Raw genomic sequence first — 26403 nt, 5'->3', positions numbered from 1 at the left:
GCTCAGTACTATTGCATCTTTAGCGCCCACACTTGTAAAAACATTCATTACAAGATCGAAGACATTTTCTCAGTCAGTTAGCTGCATAACAAATCATCCCAAACTCCATGGCTTAAAACAACTCCCGTTCATTATCATAAGGTCCTGAGTTATTATTATTATATTATTATAGTATCTGTGAGTTGATAACTCTTGGCTGCCCTTGATCATAAGACTGTGAGTCATCTGGTGGCTCTCCCCTGTCTATGCTTGGCTCTGCTCCACTGGCCTCTCATCCTGCTCCTGGGCCCTGGGGTGTAGCCCAAGCATGTTCTTTTCATAGCCGGGGCATGAGAGCAAGCAAGCCCAACTGCACAGTGCTTTCCCAGACACCCACTAACATCTCATTGGTCAAAGCAAGTCACATGGCAAAGCAAAGATGGCCATTAACACTCACCCTTTCTACTCTTGTTTGCTGTTGCTACTGGGAGTCATCAGAGCCACCACAAGCACTCCTAAGGGGACCATATCATGCCAGGGATCAAATACAGGGCTGCACACATGAAAGGCATGTGTGCTGCCCTTTAAGCCACATTTCCAGCTCCATCCTTTTTATTCTAATCATCCCCTCCTCTTTATTCCTCTTTCTCATTGCTCTGCTTCAAATCACCATCTCTCTCCTGCACAACTCTGGTAGCCTCCTTGCCTTGGTCCCTTCCAATGGAGGAGTGAATTCTCTACACTCATCACACTACAGAAGAGTGTGCAGAAACAGCAATCTTTATAAAAGACAAATCCGATGTTTCTCCCCACTTAGAGCCCATTAGCGGATCTTTAATATCTACAGAGTAAGCCTCAATCCCCTAGGGATGGCTGGCAAAGCCCTTCCTGACCTACCTCTGCCTCAGATCCTGTCCTCCAGACTCTATTGCTATTTTTTGCTACCTGGGGTGTCCTTCCCAACTGCTACACCCACCCTCTTCCCCAAGCCACGGTCTATGAATCTATCTCTTACCTTCAAGGTCCGCCTCCTCCTCTCTGAAGACCTTTCCGAAATATCCATGGCCAGAGCATCTACACACTCCTTCCACCTCTGTCCCTAGCACACTGCTGAGCCATTGACACTTAGCACTTGGCCAGGGCCCATCCAAAGGTGAGCAAGCACTAGTGGTCACTTGATGAATGTCTGCTTAGTACAATGTCAAAAGTGTAGGACTCAAAGCTGAATATTTACTATGATCTGGATTTTGCAAAGGCATACATTTATGTCAGTATACCCCACATCCAGCTACAATCATCTCCAAAAATTCCAGTGACATCATAAGTTGTTTCTATCTCCTATTTGTATCACACTTTTTTGTGTGTGATCTAAATGTTTTTCAAATAAGCACATATAGCTTTTGCCTTAAAAATGATAAACTTCTTTTTGCTTTTGGGCAATGCCCAGTGGTGTTCATTCCCAGCAGTGCTCAGAGGACCATATAGTGCTGGGGACTGAGCCCGGGTCTCCCCTATGTAAAGCATGTGCTCCTCTGGTTAAGCTATCCCTCTGGTCCAAAAATTTCTTTTAGTGAATCACTGTGAGATAGACCCTTACAAAGCTGTTCAAGATTAGGTTTCAGTTGTACAGTGTTCAGACACTCCTCCCTCCACCAGTGTACATTTCCTGGCACTAGTGTTCCCAGTTCAAAAATTATTTTCAAAAAAATTATCTTAAAAATGATTTAATTGGCTGGGGAAATGGTTCAGTGAACTATGACACATATTCTGCATGCAGAAGATCCAGGTTTTTTTTCTTTTGTGTCACACCCGAGTTTTCAACTCTGGAATTTAAAGTATATTGCATTAAATTTTATTTTGTACTTGAATAACATTGTGGTAATTATAATGACTTACTGCCATTAACGGGCTAGAGTGATAGTACAGTGGTAGGGTGTTTGCCTTGCACGCGGCTGGCCTGGCTGGCCCGAGTTCGATTCCTCCACCCCTTTTGGAGAGCCCAGCAAGCTACTGCGAGTATTTCGCCTGCATGGCAGAGCCTGGCAAGCTACCTGTGACTTATTCGATATGCCAAACACAGTAACAAGTCTCACAATGGAGACATTACTGGGCCCACTGAAGCAAATCGATGAACAACAGTAGGATAGTGTCACACCTGGTGATGCACAGGGGTGACTCCTGGCTCTGCATTCAGGAATTACCCATGGTGGTACTCAGAGGATCATATGGGATGCTTGGAATCGGACCCACATTGGCCGCGTGCAAGGCAAACACCCTACCCTCTGTGCTACCGCTCCAGCCACCAGGTCCAGGTTTGATCCCTAGAACCACCTGGTCCCCTGAGCATTGCTGGGAGTGACCCACAAGCACTGGTCGGGGAGTAGCCCCTTGACACCTAAATGTATGTCCCCGCCCCCACCAAAAAAAGAATTAATCATCTTTGCATCTTGTCTCTAGAAGATGCTCAAGAAACTTTCAGAGCACATGAACCTAGGACCCTCAAATCCTATCAAATAAGCGCAGTTCTTCCCTCTTAAACCATGACTTCAGATTTGACCCAGGAAACTCCATCCTAGCTGACATCCCCCACTACCCCCCACCATTAATGTTACCTGGCCTCTCGGTGCCTCCGTTTCTGCTGCCCCACTCAGGCAGTGACTATAAGCCCAGTCACAGTCTGCGGGTCCTGGTGAAGACAGAGGAGCTCGTGGAATCCTACTCCTCAGAATACAGCCAAAGCCTGGGGGGGCTGGCTCTCACCTGGGGCACAAGGCCAAGATCCTGGGGACTTCTCCCACTTTGAGGACCCCTCTCCCCCTCTTACCTTAGGCAGGGTCATCTGCCCCTGCCCGTGCTCCTGGCTGGGCAGCCTTACTGGTCAAGCAGGTCAGGTCTTCATCTCCACCCCGAGTGTCAGCCCAGTAGCCAAGAACAAGAATCCCTATGCAGACCGTCTCCCACACAGATAATCGGTGGGTACACCATAGCGGGGAGTCGGCCTGAGCCTGCAGCTTCCCACTGAGGTCTGAGAAACAGCGCAGCTCCCAGGCCAGCCTGCCCAGGACCAGCCACGAAAGAGCCCATGTTCCAGGCTCACACCTATTTCATCAGCAGGCCCTTAGGGCTGTGTGGGAGGAGTTTTCCGTCCCCGGTGCTAGGGAAAAGCTTACAGAGTGAGAAAGGGTCATAGTGGAGGTGAAGGAATTCAACTGGTTGACACATAGGGAAGACCCATGCACACCTCCAGCACTGCGGATGGGCCCCAGCACTGCCAAGAGTCACTCCTGAGCACAGAGTCAGAAGTAAGCTGTGAGCCAGCACCCAAAAGGAGAGAGAAAACAAAAGGGAATGCCCTGCCACAGGGGTGGGGTGGGATGGGGGTGTGGGGGAGTGTGGGAGGGATACTGGGAGCATTGGAGGTGGAGAATGGGCATGGGTGGAGGGATGGGTACTCAATCATTGTATAACTGAAACCCAAGCACAAAAATGTGCACGTCTACAACTGTACCTCATGGTGTTTCACTAATAAAATTTTTTTTAAAAAAGAAGAAGTAAGCTGTGCTTACTTCTTCTTCTTCTTCTTTTTTAGCACTGCCAGGTGTGGCCCAAAACACAAACAACCTGGGCACCTGGAGGGCCTAGCTGAGGCCAGGAGATGAGGGCATGAAGCCAGGGCAGGGTACAGTGCCATCCCCTGGGCTGGCATCTCAGACACAAGGGTGCATATTAGAGGCAGGTGTTAACTTGGGTGTATTTGGGGATACTCCACTCTACAGACCTATTTCTAATCATCATAGAGGGTGGGCTGAAACTCTGGCTTTTTTGTTTGCTTTTTTGATTCTGTGTCACACCCAGTGATTCTTGGCTCTACACTTAGGAATCACTCCTGCCAGTGCTCGAGAGACCATATGAGGTGCCGGGGATCAAACCTGGGTTGGCCGTGTGTATGGCAAACACCCTACCCGCTGTACTATAACTCCGACCCCACACTGCAGCCCCCTTCCCCCCACCACAAATCCCCACTTCCCCCCAGGCCTGATAGTCTTCCCACGCCAGCCCTTTTGCCCCAGACCCTTTTAGTACCTCCTTGCTGTGCCCTGGGATCGGGAAGAACCAGCAGCGCCCTGCACGCGACCTCTTTGTCCTGGTGACCAGCACAACCCTCCTGAGTTCCACGACACAAAGACAGCGGGCCCAGGAAAGCAGGTTCGGGTGGGAAGGCCTCTCAGGAGCACGCGGCACAGCTAAAAGCAGGAGGAAAGAGCGTGGAGTGCGGTGGGTGGTTTCAAAAGTGGGTTGTGGGGAAACAACACTCACGTTCAAGAGCCCTTGGCCATGGTGATGAAAGCCCTGGGAACACCGCGTTCCTGCAGAGGTGCATGGCAGGGCAGGGCACTGCCCCTCCGAGGCTCAGGAGGCCGGGGGAGGCAGGGGCTGGCTTCCAGGCCCCATTTCCTGGGAGAATCTGCCCTCACAAATAACCCTGAGTGAGGCAGAGCAAAAGCAGACAGTTGCCAGGAGTAAAGGGAATACTGAAAAGCCTAAGACAGGCTGAAGGCTGAACCAGACGGGAGGATTGCCCTCAATTTTGCCAAGAACTCCCATCTTGTTCCAGGAAGCTAATCTGCCACAACACTGTGAGTCTGGGCACTTGGGGCCAACTAGAAACACCTTTCTAGAAAATCGGGATTCTCCTTCTAGTCTGGGCAGACCTTCCTCTTCCTCTCCACTTACTCTCCAAATTTCACTCCTTTGGTGCTGTGATCTGGGGAAACTCAGTGACCTCTTGGAGGCTCCTTAAGACAAGGTGAGTGGGGAGAGGTGAGAGGTAGCTTGAGGGACCCTGAGTCCCATAGCTGGCAGGTTCTGTGCTGGGGCAGGGGGAGTGGAAACTCAGAGAGTCAGGTAGTTGACCTGATATCCAGGTACACAAAGCAAACTCAGAAACTTCTGCTGTGGTGATCATGTTAGTGAGAAACACCTGGGCATTCCTCAGACCCTGGTGGGAAGCGAGCAGGGGAAAGCCCTGTGGTTACTGGCTTGGGTAGATGCCACCTCTCTGGAGGAGGACATTGCCCAGGAATGCCCCCTGGGATCAGTGACATTACCAGTCTGTTTTGTTGCCATACCTGGCTATGCTTACAACTTACTCCTGGCTCTGGGCTCATGGCAAACTTGTGGAGGTGCCCAGTGAACCACAAGGGTGCCTAAATCAAACCCAGGTTAGCCTTGTGCAAGGCAAGTTCCCTACCTGCTATACTATCTCTCCGGCCCTGACACTACTGGTCCTTCTTCTATCTCCCAAGTCACAGTCACACCACTACCACCATCATCATCAGCCACCCTCTCCAGCATTTTTAGATACCCTCAAATGCCACTTTTTAGATGAGGAAATTGAGGCAAAAAAAGAAACTAACTAGCCTATGTTCATATAGCTGTAAAAGGCAGTGTCAGGTGGGGTTTGAACCCTTCCAGCCCACTAAGTTCCTTTCCCCGGTCAGTACACTGCCCTGCCCCGCAGGCTCTCTGAGGTAACGGCCATCCTGTGTGTTCTACTTCTGGAAGCTCCGGTGGAAATTGGAAAGACTCCAGGGCACGAGAAGGTCATGAGCTTCTATGTGGCCAAACCATGAAGCACCAAACTGGGTGTCAGAGCCACAGGAGGTGGTCAGTCTCTGTTGTAAGACCACTGAGGTTCTGTTCTGAGGTCAAGCTCTGGCAGGGTCCACGTGAAGGACATAGAATGTCAAAGCTGACCAACTGAGGGCCGTGGCAGCAGCCACCACTCTGGGTCTCCTCAGGACATACCCTGTCCAGAGCCACCCTGGCTGCCAGCCTACCCCCAGTGCTACTGGAATTTCAGATGGCCCGTCCCTGCCACGGAAATGCCAGCCAGAAGTCATGGCCAGCATGTAGGCTGCCCAGGGAAGCCCTGTGCCTACCTCAGCCACAGTCACAGCCAGAAGGTCAGGAGTAACCAGCCATACAGGTGACCGGTGGGGAGACTGCCCCAAGCCTCAGGCGCTAAGCAAATCCCAGCTTGCGGAGTCTGGGGACAAGCAGGCTTGGGTAATGGAGACCACCTGGCACAGAGGTTTCACAGGAAAGAGCACCCTGTGCCCGGGCATCCTGCATGCTGCCTGCGAGGCTCTTCCCATACCTCACCTGCGGCCTTACTACTGCCAGTCAGGCCTCAGTTCAGTTGGACCCCCTGAGACCTACCCTGACCTTCGCTCCAAAAGGCTTCCTCCGCTCACACCATCCTGTTTCATTGTCATTGTAGCACTTCCCTTCTCTGATATTCTCTACTTGCTCATTGTCTGGGCCACCTATGAGTGTCCTGAAGGCAGGGCCTCTGCCAGGGGGCCCAGTACCCAGAATGATGCCTGCTACTAGGATCACTAACACCTGTGCAATGTGGCCTGGATGTTCCCAGGCTTCTTAAACATGCAGATGAGGGCAGTGTGAACAGCAGCTGGGCCCAGCCTTTCTCTTCATTCTAGAGAAACAGACAATTTTTATGAAACTTTTATTCTGGCAGCCAGAGCAATGGCTCAGAGGATTGGAGCACATGCTTTTGCCTGTGGGAGGCCCAGTTTGATTCCCAGCACTGCTTGATTCCCTAAGCATCCTGAGTGATGCTGAGCTCCAGAGCATTGCCAGGTAGATTTCTCCAAAGTAGTCTCATTATAGCAATTTTATGTATCTATTATTTTCCAATTACTCAAAAAAAATGGCTCATAGCTAAATTCTAAACATTTTAGAATGACTTACAAAAGTGCTCCATCATTGAAACATTGTAGAGAAAGTTGCTTTTAATGATATGCAGCATATTCACCAAAATTAAATTTACACTTCAAAAAGTGAGTCCAGGGGCTTTTTATCAGGTGCCCTGGTAAAAAGATAATATCAAGGCATCACAGTTGCACATTGCTGATCCTGATTTGATCCCTGGCACCAAGTGTAGTTCCCAGAACACCACTAGGAGTAATCCCTGAAGACAGAGCCAGGAGTAATCCCTGAGCACTGCTAGGAGTGACCCCAATGCCCTCCAAAGCAAATCCATTCATCATAGAAAGAAAAATTATTCCCAGTCCTGCTAAACTCACAACTGTGATCCTTTCCACTGTGCTACCTCCCCCACACCCCCTTGTTTATTTTACAAGTTATTAAATTCACTTATTATCTATGTGGACATTTTCACTTATGGTATCATCATAATTTTCAAATTGTTATATCATCCATGTTTGATTACAATGGCTGCCTCATATTCCATCAAGAGGAAAGTATAATTTGCTCAACGTAGATGCTTTACACAGTGAGAATAGCTGTTTCCCATTCCCACTTATAGCATGACCACATGAGACACAGTCTGAGCCTGTCACAAAGAATCCAGCCCTTTTCTTGTTTGGTACTATTCCCTAATCACATATTTGAAAAAAAATTAGCCATTTCCAGAGTGGGATCTCTGGACAGAAGACACCCTCATTTCAGGGCTGATGATAGCAACTGCTCTGGGCATTCTGCTATGTGAGGATTTGCTCTGAAGAACCACAGCCTTCCCACCGAGGACTTCAGGGTGCTCTCCACCTCCATCTCACTTCTGCTGATCAGCCTGTCTCACCAGCTACAAAGCCACTTAAAAGCACTCTTCCTTAACACCCTTTCAACCACAGCCTGAATTTTAGGGAGAAGCATAATGGTGCATGGATTGGGGGCAATGGGAACATTCAGTGCCAGGGGGAGAACCCAGGTCTTCACATATGCAAAGTATTTGCTCTGTCTCTTGAGCCACACTGCCAAAGATACTCCTTGACTTTTTGGCACACCCTGAGATACTCAGGGCATCTTTTAGGCTCTGTGCTCAGGGATCACATCTGGTAGGCCTCAGGGAGCTATACTGGGTCCAAGATTGACATTCATGCAAGGCAAGCACCTTGCCTACTGTACTGCTGCTCCAGCTCTGCCCAGTCACTGACTTTTCAAGCCCAGTCTGAAATAAACATAGATTCTAGCTCTGAATCTTACATTTCTAACTGTCATTAGAATCAAGATCTCCCTAAAGAAGAAATACTTAGACTCTAGGGCTCTAGGTTCTTGGCTACAGGGCCCTGCTCAGCAGCTCCTTATAGCCTCTTTGGCCATCCCTGTAGAAGCACAAGCTCGGTTCTGCCTTCAGAGATGCTCTCTGCCTGCTGGTGCCTGATCCCACAGCTGGACTGTCTGCCTACACAGACAGACTAGAGTGCAGGCCAGACAGGCCTCTGGGATTTGGGGAAGCATCCAACTGTCATTTTTTAGAAGCATTATCAAGGAGAAATCAGAGACCTGGGCTAGAAAGACCACGTGAGGACAGGCAAGACCACAGTGGGGGGCATCTTCCAGCCCCACAAATGAGGCGTTGTCTAGACTGAGGAGCAGCCATGGAAATATGGGGAGAACACAAGACCACCCACTCCTCTTAACCCACGAGAGGTCATTTTTATGACAGCCGTGCACTACAAATCCCTCCCATCCCAGTGCCCTGGGGACTCTCCCCGAAGCCACAAGAACCACACACGGTGTCTGGACAGAGCCAAGTCCCCGGAAAGGCACAGCTGCCCTGCAGAGGCCCAGGCCCACAGCAGCCTCAAGCTGCCCTCCACAGACTTAGGGAAATGCTATCACCCAGGTGCGGGACTGTCTAACCCAAGTTGGCGAGCCAGCCGGTCAGTCTGGCCAGCACTTAGAGACCATGCTGCTCTCAGATGGCTCTGGCATGTGACATGGCCTGACACTGCTGGGCTTTCCCCTCCCATAGAGAATTGTCACCCTGTGATGGACTCTCGGACAGGAAACAGGATAACAACTGTCCCCTCCAAACCAGCTTCTGGGCCGCCAGGGCGGGCAGGGCTGGCAAGACCAAGGGAACCCACAACACAACTCACTTGTCACACCCTGGAGTGCGCAGCTCTGAATAGACATCAGGGTCACAGTCCCGGAATGTCCCTGGCTAACCTTCGTCTGGGTGTCTGGCTGTGCCTCGGTGCCATTCTCAGTGCTGTGGGCAAGGATCAGCTCCAGGGCTCAACTGATCCCAGGCTAGTAGGTGGGCTCCTTCTGTGTGTCCCTAGGAAGAAAAGAGGAGGCATCAATGAGCTTGAACCACCACCCTCACCTTGCTCCCAACCCCAAACCCCACTGGCTCGGGGCTTCCCAGCGAGCCAGAGCTGCAGGCGGGAGGCACCACCCCAGGCTCCAGGCTCCAGCCACTGTTGCCTCGTCTCAGCATCTGTTTGTTCAGCTCTGGTTGACCCAATGATGAGAGGCTGGGATCGATCCCAGGCAACGCACACGTGAGACTCCGACTCAGGGCTTCTCCTGCGCCACGAGTGACTGTGTGCACACTCGGAAATCCGAGAGGGGAGATAATTTTAGCATCCAGCTCCATTCTCATTAGGTTCAAATGACGCGCTCACCTTCACCCTGCCCTGGGTACATCTGTTCTCAAGGACAGCCAAGAACCTCTCAGAAGGCAGAGAATGCAGGATGCGCTGGTTTGAGCATTTGGGGAGTTGAGCACAACTCCAGAGAAAATACAGCAAACCAGCAAAAAGTGTGCGCTCAAACCCTTGTCCCCCAATTCCACTCCCTTAGTGTTTACTTCACTGTGACGGGTCAGGCCCTTCCTAGGATCCGTGATAACTAAAGACAAGTCAGCAGAAATCTGACTTTGTAATGCCCTTGTGGACAGATAGATACATCCCTAAGCCCTACCATTTGGTGGGGATTCTTGATAGTTTTTGTCCTAATATGAAGGTGCCGAACTTCCCTGAAAATCCCTGAGAAGAGCCCCATCTGCTTGAGCCCAAGGAACAAATCCCAGAAAAGTGTGATTGGGGGGGTGGGAGCTGACCCCTTTCCCTGGAAAGAGCCAAGCAGAGAGACTACCAAGCACCATGTCCAGCTCGTGCTTGAGGCCTCCTTCCTCCCTGCTCCCGCACCAGGGCGCCCAGCTCCCTCAGTGGGCGAGGCAGCAGCAGGGCCAGGGAAACAGAAAGGGCAGGGGGTCAGGAGCCTGAAATTCGCTGTGGGCACCTATGAGCTCTAGGCTGGAAGATCAGATCCCTCGGGGTCTGTCTGCAGCCTGTGCCTTGAGAACAGTGAGGGGCAGATGGTGCAGATGCAGCGAGTGGCAGCTACGCTGGTCCCCGTGCCTGTCTCCCTCCTCAGCTCTCCCCCAGACAGGACCTGGCAGTGCTGCCCGCTTCTCCCTCTCCTCCGGGCAGGGGTCAGCCTGTACATACCTCTCACCTGGGCAGGACTCACCCCGGCCTGGGTCTTTCCCCCCGAGGGCAGGATGTTCACAGGGCATGTCCAACACCCTCAAGATCCCCACACCACCACCGAGACCCTGCGACTGGGTTGTTCCGGGGAGCCAAGCAGGCACATCAGTAGCAAAAGACAGAACCAAAACAGAAACCGAAACCAAAGCCCACATCCTGCCAGGGAGGTCTGTGGTAGGTCTACTTACTCTCAAGCCGGAGCCCCGTGCTGGCTGGTGGAGGGCAGATGGAAGTGAGGTGGTTGAGAACCTGCTCCTTCCCAGGGCACTGCCCCGCCTCCACACCCCCCACCACCACCCCCGCTTCCTGATGGAAGGGCACTGCGGGGCTGAACCAGCAGATGACCAGATGACCCCACTTGATTCCAGGGCTCAAGCTGCCCCAGCCCTGACACCGCCTGGCCCCTGAGAGCATGTCTAAGCACACAGGAACCAGCCGCACTTTTGCACACAACATTTTTGGAGCAAACGAGTCTGTGAAAAACTCTCCAGCAACTGACACGAGAAGTGCTCACACTTGTGCTGGCTTTTTCACAGTTCCCCCAAGATGATTATGTTTTCCTGCCCTCCCCCTCCCCCCCCCACACTTCCACAAAGGAGCCCAGAGATCACTCCCAACAGTCCTCCCAGTGAGCCTGATAGGAGCTAGGACTGGTTGTGCTGGGCTCACCAGGGGCACCCCAGCAGTTCTCAGGGACTAGGCACTGCGGGAGGCTGAATTCAGAGCCTTACCCTTACAAGACATGCCCTTCTGCCCTTTGAACTATCTTCTCAGCCCATTCTTTGAGGGAGTGATGTTGGGCCTCACACGGCAGTGTCCGGGACTTACTTTTGGCTCTGTGCTCAGGGGACCATATGTGGTCCCCAGGGATCGAACGGGGTGGGGTAAGTGCTTTACCCTCTCTACCTCTCTACTACCTCTTGTTTGGGTAGATTTCTCTTTAGTCCATTCGTTGACCTGCTCATCTATAAGCAGAGCTGACCTTGTCCACTCACAGAATGGTGCTCCTGGAAGCACAAACAAGCAGTTTATTTGGGGGACCTGTTTAACTGAGGGACCACCACTCAATTCTAAGCTCTGTCCTTCCCCCTGGCCTCCTCTGCAGCCCACCATGCCACCCTCTCATCTGAGACCCTTCCTTTCAACACCCCTCCACCCAGTTTCCACTTACTTTCAAGGGGACTCGGCATAGCCCTTCTACTGAAGCATGGTGTCCCACTTACAATGAATGATTACAATGAATGATGTGCTTGCTCCTTTGCCTCATGATGAAGCCCTTGAGACCAGGGAATTTTTGTTGGATGAACAGCTAAATACTTGGCCGGCTGCACCATCCCATGTCATTAATCAAACGCGGGGATGGTTGGAGGGTCTCTTAAGTTTGAGGTCACAGTCACGGAAGAACTCGCTCCTGCCAAGCACAGAAACCCTGGTTGACAATAGCCAGGGCCGTCTCTGCCTGGAGAGAAGGAAGAAGGGGTGCTCACTCCCCTTTCTGCTCCCTCTCCCCTTTAGGAATCATCCCCTGGCCTTTAAGGTGAGGTGCCTGAGGGGTGGGCAATACAGAAGGCATGTTGTTCCTCTCTTGTACATGGGGGGCTGGGCTGGGACAGAGCAGCCCAGGCGTCCTGGGAAACCACCCAGGCTCCCGCGTGGGCCAGGCTTAAGCGCAGGTTCAAGCCAGAGCAGAACAACGCCCATTCTGTTATTTTCTCAGTGCTGAAACTCTTGAAAGGCACATCCAGTTTTCATGCACGTAGGGCTGTGTTCCCAAAGAGGTTGAAGCGGCAGCTGCTGGCAGGAAATTCCCTCTGCCTTATCCTCTCTCCTCTCTGATAACTATTTAGGGTAAGCTGGGCTTGCAGGCTGGAATCTCTGCTTCTCTGACCGGAACCTAAAAACCAAATCCAACCCCCTCCGCCCTGTGCCTGTCTCCAAGGCCCAGCCCTTGAGCCAGGAAGTGACAGACAAACGCCCTTCCTTTTTCTCTCCCACCCTCCTCTTCCCCAAAACTTCCCAGATCTCCTCGTTACCTCAAGAGCCTGCTAAGTCTGGGGGAGGGGCCCAATTGAACCCAGAGCAAACGTTCTATGTGTCCAGTAAGTAGTAAAACCTACCGGAGCACAGTGGGTTTGGGTACTTCCCAAACCTCAGTGTCAAAGGGGGCTCTCCCCAGCCCTCAGCAACCCCCAACCCCCGAGGTCAACAGGGCTGGGGCCTAACTGGCACAGGGAAGGTGGGTGAAGCTGGGGTGGGTCCCCCCTCACTTGGCTCTCCACTCTGTCTTGCTCAGGACTTGGATCTGGATCCCCCTGCCTGCCAGCCCTCCCGCCACCCTGTCTTGTCTGCGGGCTGCCCCCCACCCTCACCACGTCCTGTCACCCTCCTCCCTCCCACCCTGCCTTCCCCTCCCCCCATCCTGCCTGGCACACCCCTCAACATGTCCTGCTCCCTACAAACTCTCACCACATCCCCTCTACTTTGGCGTGTGGGCTCTGGCCCCAAGCCTCGTTCCCTCCCTCCCCACCCCCAGCTCTGGGGAGCTGCAGATCGCTGCCTGCAAGGCTGGACAGCTGCTGGGCTCTCTAATTAGCTGCCTGGCCGCTGTCCCAGAGCGAGGCATGTGTTACTGTAAGAGCTGCCTCACCTCCCCTCATCAGTAATCCCCTCTGCAGATCCCATCAGACGCAGCTGAGGGGCCCTCAAATCCTGTCACGTGAGACCCGAGACCTGCATGACTCCTCCTTTCTACTGGAAAGGGAACCCACCGCCTCACCCACCTAGTGGCCAGGAAGGCATCTACCGGATCTCCTTGTAACTACCATGTCCTTGGGGTGTCCCGCAGTGACCTCACCACAGCACTTCTGCAGAACAAAGACACCCCCCCCAAACACACACACCCCTCCATAGTGCCTCCTCACCAGGAGAGGCAGAGAAAGGCTGAAGGTTGGTGTGGACCACCCGGTAGGGTGACACTCAGCACTGTCTTTCACAGCTTCACACAGCCCAGCAATCCTGAAGATTCCGAAACAACCAGAGGGGGTCCCTTATTGGGGAAGGCCCCGGGGAAGGGACACAGAGAAGGTATAAGACATGCCATGTGTACCATCAACCCCATAAACACCGCTGGGGTGGCCCAGGAAATCCCTGACAGCTGAGGGCCTGAGTAGTACTGTTGCCTCTAGCCCTTGCAGCAAACTACCAGCCTGGACAGTCCCCTGACCTCTTGAGCACCACTTGGGAAGCCCCTGCATGCGCGTGCACACTCACACACATGCACACACACACCATACACACACTCACATGCACACACACTCACACACACACGCACATACTCACACACATAAGTTCTGTGGGGCCAGCTGATTTATTCAGGATGGTACAGCCCATCAGTCAGCACTGTTTGTTGAGTACCTCATGAGGGCTAGGCCCACAGAAGTTGGTGGGGCTGAGACAGTTCCAGCATGTGGGTGCTCACTGGCTGGCAGGGAGGTGGGAGGCCCAGACTAACATGGACTGCCATTTCTGGTCAGAAGCCACGAAGCAAGGTCCAAAAAGCAAGTGGGTGCTGGAAGGCGCATCTCAGGCGTCTCCTTGGAGGCAGCATTTGGGTACAGGTCAGGAAGAGGGTAAGAAGCTGTGCAAGGAGCTTTGAGACAACATTCTAGATAGAGGGCACAGCGCATGAGAAGAATCCCAGGTAGGAGCAAACCAAATGCATTAGAGGAACGGCAGAGCCAGCATAGCTGCCGTTACTGTGATGAAGAAGTGGAACATTCGCTCTCCCTACTGCACCCTTACTAGGTGGTCTCAGTGCCAGTTGAGCCAGGGCAGAACCCTCAAAGGGCAGGTGAACCTTCCCGGCCAGCTGGGTGGCTGCTGCAGGTAGGGGCTCAGAAAGGCAGGCCCTCGTCAGCTGGTGTTTCCCAATGCGCTTACTGAGGATGAAAAGAAAGGGAAATCCTTTGACTGAGTGCCTGCAGTTTCCATTTGCTTGTGCTCAAAAGAATTTAAATAATTTTGTCAGTCTCCTTTTAGTCTGAGAGCTTATAATAAGAAATTACGGGGCAGGGGAGATAGCTCCAAGAGCTGGAGCACATGCCTTGAATGCACAAGGCCCCAAGTTCTATTCCTGGCACCATATGGCCTCTTGCCTCTCAGCACTGCCAGGAGTGGTGCTGCTTGTCCAAGCATCACAGGAAGTACCCCTCAGATCCTCTAAGCATTGCTTGGGACTCCCCTGCACCAAAAGAAAGTAAGTATCTCCTTTTACTCCAGCCTTCTTATTGGAGTTTCTATCACTTGCAACCAAGAGTCTTGAAATCACAGGTGGTTTGCCCACCCCCCACCCCTGGAACCTTCTTAGGTGGCACAAGTATCTCATCTCTGAGCACCACCTCTGTTGTTGTGAAAGCCAGTGGCTCCATCTCTTGCAGACAGTAAAAGAATGGAGGTCAGGGCCTGGGCAATGGTAACAGCAGGTAGGGTGTTTGCCTTGCACGTGGCCAACCCGGGTTCAATCCCTGGAATCCCATATGGTCCCCAAGCACTGCCAGGAGTGATTCCTGAGTGCAGAGCCAGGAGTCACCCCTGAGCATCACCAGGTGTGACCCCCCCCCCAGAAAAAAAAGAACAGAGGTCAGAGACTGGGCAAGGACGGTCAGTCTCACCAGGGTGGCTACGGCTTTGGCCACCCCATGTCTTCTTTCTGGTCTCTCCCCAGATAGTCATTTCCCCTTGATTGGCAGAGAGCTTGCCACCTGACCCTGAGCAGCCACCTGGCACACCTGGACACATCTGCAAACAGTATGCATGAACACAGGTAGTAAGAGATGAGACATAAGCCAAGAACAGGTCATGCACAAATGTTTAGTTTTCTACAAACTTCAGAACTGCACAATCCAATTTGATAGCCACTAGCCATTTGGGGCTATTTGGATTTTAACAAGCTAAAACTTAACAAAACCCAAAACTCCTTGGTTGTGCTACCTGCAGTGCCTATAGGTGGCAAGTACCTGCCACGAGGCACAGTGGAGACACACAGCATTTCCTTCATCCCAGAAAGTACTGGTTTGCAAAGCTCTAGATGTTGTGGAATAGGGATAAGTTTCCTTAAACGTTTTCCCTTTTCGTGCCTGCATTTCACCCGAGGAAGCTCTACATGGAAGAGGAATACAAATTAAACATTTACTTACAATAAATCATAGAGATTTATTTCAAAACAAATATTTAAGATTTTTTACTGTGCACGCGCCTCCCCACTCCCACATTCAGTTAAGAAGTTAGACTCCAGAACTTGCTAAGGGTGACCAGAAGGCCAACCAACAACACATGATGCTGCGCCCCATTTCCTTGCTCTCGGAAATCCCTTCCTCCAGAGTAGACAGCCCTGCCCTCCCTCTCTTCCGCAGGCCAGTTAACCCCCACTGCCTCTGTGAGATGAGAGAACCTATGCTTTGTGAGTGTCACTGCCCACAGTGTAGAGACTGACATCCAGAAGGCCAGGAGAGGGCCCTGTCTATTGGTGTCTAGGGCCAGCTCCTGAGTCTGGATATCATTCAGTCTGGTGGTACTGCTTGCAGTGTTTACAAACTCCAAACCCGTGCTGGAGAGAGCATACAAAGGTCAAGGCACTTGCTGACCATGTGGCTTCAGCCTTAACCTTGATTTGAGTCCCAGCACCACTGGTGGTCTCCTGAGCATTGCCAGGCTTGGTCCCTGAGCACCACAGGGTGTTCCTCTTCGCCCTCTATTCCCTCCCACCTCTACATAACCTCCAAACTAGGGATGTAGTTCAGCAGTAGAGTGTTTGCCTTTCATGTGTGAGGCCCTGTGTTTAGTCTCCAACTCTATAACAAAACAAAACAATTCCAAACCATTTACTGGGGGTTTTCTAGGCATCTCTCACACTGAGCTTCATCAAACCCCTCTCCACAGGTCTTCGAGGCAGACTTCAACTCCAATTTACTCAGGAGGCAAGAGAAGCTCAGAAGGGTTAAGCAACAGCTGAAGGGAACAGTCCCCACTATAATTTTACCCTCCACTACTATTGGAGAAGGAAATGTATAGACCAGGAGAATGTGGAACCAGGAGTACTTAATTTACCGACTGTTGGAGACCACCGGCAGTTGACAACAGGTTCTCATAGCCAATATGGCATGCCAATTGCCCCTGAGTACTACTCAAATCCACGGAGGGACTTGGGATAACTACCGCCCATGAGTTTGTCCAAAAGAGATAGTACATGAGGGGTTAGAGAGATATTACAGTGGGTAAGTGCTTGCCTTGGCTTGCCTTGCAGGTGGCTGACCCAGGTTCAGTCCCCAGCATCCCATAGGGTTCCCCAAGCACCTCCAGGAGTGAAGTATCTGGGGGCACTGGAATGTTCTCCATTTAACGTGATCAGAACTGTGCCTTGTCTTACAGGCAAGCCCCAGAGGTATGGCCAGTAGCCATGGCTGGCCACAACCTACAGCACCAAGGAGTCTTAAACTAGCACCTAGACCTCTCACTGAGCCTCTGTGACAGCAGCATCTTCCATGAAAAAAAAAAAAAAGAATCTTGCAACATGCTCAAAATACAGCTCCAAATAGTACTTAGGCAAGAGTAATTAAAGGGAATGTTATCTCAGTCAGTCTCTCATTAGCCACGTAATTAGATTACTGAAAATAATTAACATTCCTTTTGACAAAAGAAACAGAGCACCTATTACACCCAATAGGGCACCGGACAGGGAGGGGACAGGACAGTCAGCGCACCTGGCCCAGACCAGGTCCTACCTTGGGCCCTACTCCCCTGTGAGCCCAGGGGCCTGGCAGTGGACACTCTGGTGTCTGTATGACAGACACAGACAATAATCACAGACACATACAGACTCAGAAGAAGAACATGAAGGAAATGCACGGGTGTATCAAGATGGCAGGCCAGGGCATATGGCTACCTCCTCCAAGGCCTGAGAAAAGGACAAAAAAAATTTTTCTAGCAAGAATAAACCCCCCATACTGTGCCCCTGAACAATTATATGGGCTCCCTGAAGGTGGGAGGCGGGTGTAAATAAACTGACGTAGGTATCACAACTTCCAAAATAACAGCCGTGAATCAATACTGATAGTTCTAGTAATTGTAATAGCTGACACTCACAGCAGCATGTCCGTGTGCCAGAAACTATCCTAAGGGCTTTGGTTTAGATGATCTCATTTAGCCCTCACAAAAATCCTCGGGGATAGAGGCTATTATTATCCTCACTTTATAAATAAGACCCTGAGGTTACATAGCTTTCCCAAGGTCACAGTGCTAGGATGTGCTGGGGTTAGAATATGAACGTGAGCAGCATGGCCATGCAGTTATGCTCGGAGGAGATGGCCAGCAGATGGACGGTGACAGGAGATGTCCCAAGTACCTGGTGACTGGATCTGAGACAGTCATGCAAGTGGTCCAGCCCACCTCTACACCCCAGCTTGTGCCCACGACACTGGAGAGAGGCAAGAGAACATCTAACCCTGCTTAAGCCTAAGGCACATCCCACCCTCCTGTCTATGACCAGTGATACTTGGCTCTGGAGAACAGAATCATGTTCTGTGGCCAGAAACCCTCCAAACACCTAACCAATACTCCCCACACTTTCAACACAAATTAAAACCACAAAAGCAGCACCAATTTAAAGAAAAAAGCTGTAGGGCTGGAGAGATAGTACAGCAGATAGGGCACTTGCCTTACATACTGCTGACCAATGCGTATAGTCCCCTGAGCACCACCAGGAGAAATCCCTGAGTACAGAGCAAGGAGTAACCCCTGAACATCGTTGGTTGTGCCCCCCAAACCCCCAAAAAGAAAGAAACTCTAGCTAAAGAGTGAAATTAATGAAGTCCACAAAAGGTGTTTCTTAAATGATTAATATACTCTGAGTGATAAGAACAGCTATTGAGTCCATGAGACCAAGCTATTTGGTCCATTGAGACCAAAAAAAAGGTGGTTAGACAAAAAACACTGGAGATCTTAGAAAGAAGGAAACACATAAGGCAGGGTTTTCCAGTATCTCTGGGAACAGGAGGTAGCCTAATGCGCTGGAACGTATATTTCGTGTGCAGAAGACACAGGTTCAATCCCTAGCGTCATATGATTCACTAGTTCTACCAAGAATCCTGAACACTAAGCCAGGAGCAGTGCCTGAGCACTTCTGGGTCTCATCTCTCAAAACTAACCAAACACAAAATTTTTTTAAGTGGGGGAACAGAAGAGATAGTATAGCAGATAGAGCTGACTGGGTTCAATCACTGGCACCCCAAACGATCCCCTCCAGGACTGATCACAGAGCCAGGAGTAAGTCCTGAGCACAGCTGAATTGGCCCAAAAACAAAAACAAAACTGGCTAACTAGCTCAAATAAGAGATTGATGTATTAAAAATGCTCTTCAGATGTTTGCATTCTTCTAAATATTTCAAACCAAATATGTAAGTCATTTTTAAAATGTCTGCCAGAATCTAGGCATACATGTAGGTTTTTTTTTAAATTCTGTTGTTCTTTTTATTTAAGCTCAGATCTCATTACTTGATCTTTTGTTTTGCAGTTACTTTGCAATACAAAAGAGAGTAGACCCTGCCAGCCCCCCTGCACCAGCAGTTAGCTATTTCCAGACTGGTCCACAATTGACTGTCCCCAGTTGAACAGTCCAATACCACCTACACCATCCATACTGTCCACACAGTCCACACTGACCACACTGTTCATACTGTCTACACCACCCACACCACCAACACCATCCACATCGTCTATACTGCATTGGCTATAGCATCCATACCATACACACAATCATCCACACTGTCCACACAGTCTATATATCCACCTCGTTCACAGTCTTCACCATCCATGCCACCCAAACCACCCACACAATTCACATGTCCACTTCGTCCACACCACCAACAATGTCCATACTGTCCACACAACCTACACGTCCACTGTGTATAATCTACACCACCTACCCTACCCACATAGTCTGCACATCCCCACACTCTACACCATCCACATCACCCACACCATTTACACCATTCACACTGTCCTCGCCACCCCACTATCTATTTGGTCTACACAGTTTCCTCACACACAGCTCCTCACCTGGAATGATCATATCTCTCCTTTCTGTTGATGTGTGCCTATTAACATTGCCTATTCTTCAATGCCCACTTAAAGATTACCCTCGTGAATGGAAGTTCCCTACATTCTACTCTTCCCACCCCAATCTTCCCTCCTGACCTCCTGATCTCTTTGGGACACCTGATCCTCCAAGGACAGCTCTGGCTGGCTCTCCAATAGACTCATAATTGTGAATGTTGGCATTAATTTACCTTTCAGGAAGTCCAAATGCTTGTCTCCCTGATGTCTGGTAGGCTCCTTAAAGACACAGAGTGGCCACTTACCTTGCTTTCCTCCCTCAGTGGGCCCAAATAAAGTAGAAGCATGCTCAATGTGTCAGTTGAGCAAATGACAAAGAAGCTTCTGTTCCCGGTGGGAGTGGGAAGAGGAATGCTAGTGTGGAAATGCATTACTGAGAAGGATTGGACCCTCCCATACATGCCAGCCTCCCAAAATGGGCCACCTGGTGAACTCCTACCTCTTGCTGAGGATCTCAAAACACCTGCAAACCCATAAGATATGACTGGTAACTCTACGGGAAAAATATTGACACTAGACACGGATATTTAAGGGCTCTTAAGGGTTTCCCACAGATTGCTCATGGGGAATTAGTAAATGCAGGCTGAGTAAAATAGACCCCTTGTCTGAGTGACCAGCCTGAATATCACACGGAAGAGGACTGGCTCCGGATGTAAGGCACGGAAAAGGATGCAGTGTTAGGGTCCTGCTGGGAGTAGACAGCCCAGTCTGGACATGAGGCCACAGGAGACAAGTCCAAAGAAAAGAACATTCTATTTTTCTCTAAAGAGGAGGTTATAGTCTTCAAAATTATCAAAGACACAAAAGACCAAGAAGGGTCGAGGAACAATGCCAGGAAAAGGAGACTGAAGTCGTGAGAAGTAAGTGCATCGTGAGGTCCAAGACAGCAGCTCACTGAAGAGGGAAGGATGGTAGGAAGGACGTTATTGGGTCAACTGACAAAACTGGAACACAACCAGCAGATTAAATAGAGTATCTTAGCAATGCTCAATTTGCTGAAGGTTATATAAACATTACCCGTGTTCTTAGGAAATCCACACTGAAATAGTTAGAGATATAAGCCGTGATTGGGCAACTTACTTTATTGAGAGAGAAGAGAAATACTACAACAAATAAGGCAAAGTGTTAAAAAAAATAGTGATTCTAGATTAGGAGAGAGCAGGGTTCTTCCACACTTCTTTTTTTTTCTTCCACACTTCTTCTAGCAACTTTTCTCTAAGTTTGCGATTACTTCCAAATGAAAACTTGTAAGAAAAGAAAAAAAAGGGAGGGGGGTCTCTCCTAATAGGGAGTAGGCAGGAGGGTGAGGCAGGCATGAGGGTGAACTCAAGAAAACAACACTGGTTATCTGATGTCCTAATTGGGCCCACAAATTCCATTTCTTCCAGAACGTTCCTTGGGAAGACCTTTATCTCTGATTCAGCTCTCCCCTTTTCTTTCTTTCCTCCATTTACTCTCCTTCTTCCCAAGATCATTAGTCTTCTAGGAGGCCCTCATATTAATATTAAAAAAGGACTAATTAAACTTTGAAGTTCTATTGTATGTAGTTAATATTTTCTGGATTTGTTTTACACCTACTTTGTCCTCAAGTTCCTAATAAGAGTCATCCAAAGGTTATATGACATATCATTCCCCAACAAAGACTCTCCCTGCTATCCTGACGACAGGCCATTAGATCATGTTCCTCCTTTCTGCGATTCTGCACAGGCTTTCTAAGGTGGGTGCTTCATTTCTCACCCACCACCAACTAACTCCAACGGAACCGGCTTCCCCTCTCTCTCCAGCATAGCATTCCTTCCCGGACTGACTGGATGTCACAATTTACGTATGGTCACTCCCCCATGCCCCCATCCTTGGGTCACACCCAGTGGTACTCAGGACCTACTCCTGGTTCTGCACTAAGGGATCATTCTTGGCGGGGCTTGAGGGACCATTTTGGGCGCTAGGGATCAAACCCAGGGAGGTCCCGTGCAGGGCAAGCACCTTATCCACTGTCCTATCACTCTGGCCCCAGGTGTGGTCACTTTAAAGGGCTCAGTCAGACAGATAACAGCTTCTTAAAGCAGTTCCACTAAAGGGCTAAAGGGAATACTGCAAACCATCACAGTGTACAAATTCATTCCTGTGTTAATTTGGAAACCCTTATATGCATCTTTAATGTGCAGTCTACTCAAATGCTGAGTAGACTGTGGTATGAATGTGGAAGCACAACAGCAGCATGTTTGTTTTTAAAACACTGACCCAAGGGAGGGGGCTCAGCAGTAGAGCATTTGCCGTGTATGTGTGAGGTTGTGGGTTCAAATCCTAGCACTACCTAACAAAACAACAAACTTAAAACCTTAGGGTTGTAACATCTTAGAAATGCTACTTGTGACATCAAACACCAGAAAACAAACAAAAATAACAACTTATATTCTTAAAGTGCTTTTTCCTTAAAGGAGTCCTTTCAAGTTCCACTCTTTATTCATGAGTTCATTTACATGTTCACAAACATGTGAACCACTACTCAGTGCGTATAAGGACCACAGAGGCAAAGGTTCAAGCTGAGGCACAGGAAGCTGACATCCTAACTGGTTCTGGATAACCAGATATACTGTCACTACGGGAAACAGTACAGGGAAATCTGAAAAAGTTCAAAATAAAACTACATGATGCAGCAATTCCTTTCTGGGAAGATAGCCAGATAAAAGGAAAATACTAATTTGAAAAAATATGTGTGCTCCCGTATTCACTGCAGCATTATTTGCAAAGGTTAAAACATGTAAACAATCTGCATGTCCATCAACAGATGAACAGATCAATAAACAGCAGTAGAGATACACAATGGAATAGTATTCAGTCATCAAAAATGAGGAATTCTACCATTTAGGATGACAATGGACTGAACCCGTCACATCAAACTATGTGAAATGTCAGGGAAAGGCAAATTCTGCCCAATCTCACTTTCATGTTAAATCTGAAACAAAAGCTAACTCACAGAGAAAAGACATCCCTCTGTGGTTGGCAGAGGTGGAGGTGGGGATGGGGAGTGGGAGGAAGGTGTCTGAGGCACAGGCAGCTATAAGAGAATTCAGTACTAGAAACAAAATGTGCTCCTTGGTGACTGCAGCCAACACTGCTTGACCGTATGGGGAAAATTAAGAGAGCAAGCCCAAAGAGTTCTCACCTCAAAGAGAAAAATTATTTTTCTCCACCTTCTTTCTTTTCATTGTTCCTACATGAGGGTGAAGGTTAACTAAATCTACTGTAGCCATCATTGTACCATATGAGTAATCACACCATCTTGCTCTACAGCTTAAGCTCAAGCACGATGGATGTCCATTATATTGCTCAATAAAACTGTATGGAACTGCATAGTTAGTCGATAGAATTGAGTTTACATGGGGAGAGGTTAAAAAGAGATGGGTCCTGGGGACACTGGTGGAGGGAAGCAGTCGCTCTGGTGATGGGTGTGGTACTGGAATGATGGATGCAAGGAAAGTACAATTATCAGTGTTATAAACCCTGATACATCAATTCAAAGGCAGCTTTAAAAAGACCCCCCCCCCAAAGAACCAGAAAAGGCAGAATCGGAGAGATGGTTCAATGGACTGAACATACGCTTTGCGTGCAAGAGAGCCAGGTTCGATCCTCAGCACTGGGTGGTCCCCTGAGCACAAGGAGTCACTCTGAGCACCATTAGAATTGGCTTAAAAATGAAAACCAAAAACCACCTCCCTTCTCCCCAAAATAAAAGAAACCCTGGAAAACACCACACACACTTATGGTATCCACTGCTATGGGCAAGAAAGAAAACTATTTTAAATAAGAGAATTTCTTTTAAAATTAAGCTATTGTGGGGGGTGGTGTGGTAACACAGTGGGTAGGGTGTTTGCCTTGCATGCAGCTGACATGGGTTCGATTCCCAGCATCCCATATGGTCCCACAAGCACCACCAGGAGTGATTCCTGAGTGCATGAGCCAGGAGTAACCCCTGAGCATCGCCAGGTATGAGCCAAAAAAAGAAAAAAAAACCTAAGCTATTGTGGATTTCAGAATACAAATCTCATTGCTCCCCCAAAAACATGAGTTTAGATTATAATCTTGAATGATGGTTATTTAGTTGTTATTAGTTATGGAATCCTAAAGTGGTCAGTGGGGAGACAGGGAGGCACTATGAGGGTCTATGAAAGTCTAAACCGGCCCAAAGAAGAAGTAAAGGTGGCAGTCCTAAATGCCAGTAAGGGTCAAGGAGGCAATTCGCACTGTGAAGACAGGAGAGAGCTTGTCTCAAGAAAGCAGGACAGGGGCTGGAGCGATAGCATAGCGGGTAGGGTGTTTGCCTTGCATGCAGCCGACCTGGGTTCGAATCCCAGCATCCCATATGGTCCCCTGAGCACCGCCAGGAGTAATTCCTGAGGGCAGAGCCAGGAGTAACCCCTGAACATCGCTGGGTGTGACCCAAAAACAAAACAAACAAACAAACAAAAAAAACCAACAAAAAAAGCCAGACAGACAGGATCTCTGGAGGAAACTACTCAAAAGCGGGGAGGGTGAGGGAAGCGTCACAGATGATGCTCAGACTTCTAACTCGGACAATGCTAGTGACATTCCCAAAGGGAAGTGGGCACAGGAGGAGACCGTCCTCAGAGCCAACCCACCAGCAGCTGTTCCAGGTGCTCTCCATGCGGGGTGCTCACAGGAAAGAGACTGGGAGCCCCACGGAGCAGGAGCAGACAGGCAAGAGGATTGCAGAGGTGACATGGGTGAGGGGCGAGGGCAGTGGGCAGAGGGAAGGCACCATGAAGGGACTGAGGAAGGAGCAGGGAGGTGGGAGGACCCCCAGGAAAGGGCTCCTCCACAGAAGTGGGGGCAGGAAGGTTGGGGCTGAGTTCTACTGCAGAAGCAAGTTGGACAGGGCAGCAGGAAGTTTAGCCACAGGGAGGTCAGGGGGAAGCAGTTAAGGAGTGACTGCAAAGGGAAATGATGGAGACAGTAGGAGCTGGGGAAGGGGGCTCAGGGGATTGCTAGTTAAGGGGAAAGACAAGCAGCTGGAAAAGTAGAAATAGGAATATCCTCTCTCCTTTTTCCTCTTCTATTCTTTCTTCCCTCCCTCCTTTCTTCAGTTCCTAACTTACTAGACCCAAGGGCGTTCAGATGCTAAGAAAAGAAGACAACAAGCAAGAAGTTGTGGATGGGACATTCATTGTGGGTTACATATGGATAGTCCTGACTCTCCTGAGATCTTGAGGACTCCACTGAGTCACAACCCCAAACACCAGCATTATAATCCCCAGACAGAGAGAGGACGCAGGTGTCTGGAGGTAAGAAGGTACCACAGATACAGAGGGTCATGGGACATAGATCCTGATGCTCCTTCTGGGGCCACCCCCCGGGATTGGTCGGAGAGACCCTCTGCCCGAATCTTGGTGGTACTCAGAGGAGGAACCCTGGGGTGTCAACTGCCCTGCAATTCACGCTGGGCCCACAAAGAACTCTCACAGTGAAAAGCCCATTGATAATCATCTGTATCTGGAACCAAACTCCTTTTCTGATATATCCACGGAGAATTTCTGTAGGTTTTTCTCATATCCTGAGTTGTCCAGAAATGCTGTTTCTGTGCAGATCATTCTACTGTACTGGATGTTCTCTGGATCGTACCAAGGGTGGCTCGCCATTTGGAAAAATCACGTCCACCTCATCAGCACCTGTCCTGATATTCGAGTCACCCACACAACACACCTGCACGGATATTTGTGGCTCTTATATTCTCAGTGAATCCATGTAAGGTTCAAGCATCTGACTCTTTCCTTCTGTCATTCTTAGAGTCGGATCCAAGCAATTACGTATTAGGGTACAGCATACTGTATCCTAACTCACTTTCTGTTTATTTCTCTTCTTATTTTAACAGTTTCTGAATCAAATCAATTTTTTTTTTGCTATTTTGGGTCACACTCAGTGATGCTCAGGGGTTACTCCTGGCTTTGCACTCAGGAATTACTCCTGGTGGTGCTTGGGGGAACATATGGGATGCCGGGGATCAAACCCAGGTTGGCCACATGCAAGGCAAGAGCCCTACCCGCTGTACTATTGCTCCGGACTGTCAAATCAATTTTTTACAACTTATGTATAGAAGGACCAGGATATGGTACAGCATTCAGGGTGCATGCTGAGTTCAATCCAGTACCACGCGACCTCCTGAGCAGCTATGGCCCTGAGATACATGGAATTCTCAGGCCCTAGCATTGGACCTTGGCCTGTTGGCAGATCATCGTCACTTGAAGTTTTCTATGGGCCTTCTGAGCACCACTTGGGAAGCCCAAACAACAACAACAACAACAACAACAACAACAAAACCCCCAAAACTTACAGACATGGGTAGGTCATATATATTCTATAGAGTCTATTCATGGCAATTAGAAGTTATCAGAAATATTTGAAAATACTGTATTATAAATAAAAGGGGGCACCATTGCAGATGATGTACCCCTAGAAGCCAGGGAAGATCAGTCCCACGCAATAAATTCAATGGTCTTCCACAGAAAGGAACCTGAAACTCCCCAACAATAAGTACACAGACAATGCGGTCAGTCTACAGAGTTTAAGAACTCTATTCTATTGGATACCTTTGGGAAATTTCCTTCCTATGATTAATTTCAAGTATACTATATCTCAGCACTTTCCAGCATAATGACAATAGGTAAAAGACCACAAGTCATCTGTAGGGGCCAGGGAAATGATAAATGGTACAGTGTCTGGAGGCCAAGATGTGTTTAAAAGAAGTCAAATAGGTGCCAGGCTTGGTCTGGGGAACGTCCTCCTTAATGGATAAAAAGATGAGTAAACAATATGTAAAAGGACGCTTAAGGATATTTATGGAAAATGCTCTACCAGAAGGCAGAATCATGGATAAGAATAGGGACAGAACAGTGATCTCAGGGGGCCCCCAATA

General features: G+C 49.4%; 1 protein-coding gene across 3 annotated transcripts in view; it reads right to left on the bottom strand.

Annotated features, from left to right (window-relative positions):
- TMEM229B (transmembrane protein 229B) overlaps positions 1-26403 on the bottom strand; it is a 44379-nt gene that overhangs the window by 3872 nt on the left and 14104 nt on the right. For all 3 annotated transcript variants that reach the window (XM_056134214.1, XM_056134213.1, XM_056134215.1), the window contains exons 2-3: positions 8907-9088; positions 4063-4223 (exon numbers count right to left, since the gene is read on the bottom strand). In XM_056134214.1, coding sequence (XP_055990189.1) covers positions 4063-4223; positions 8907-8943 — 198 coding nt within the window. In that variant the 5' untranslated portion in view covers positions 8944-9088. The remainder of the gene's footprint in view (positions 1-4062; positions 4224-8906; positions 9089-26403) is intronic.

This window comes from Sorex fumeus, unplaced genomic scaffold (assembly GCF_029834395.1).
Source record: "Sorex fumeus unplaced genomic scaffold, SorFum_2.1 ptg000098l, whole genome shotgun sequence".
In the NCBI taxonomy this organism is placed as follows: Eukaryota; Metazoa; Chordata; class Mammalia; order Eulipotyphla; family Soricidae; genus Sorex; species Sorex fumeus.
This window is presented reverse-complemented; position numbering and strand designations above follow the sequence as displayed.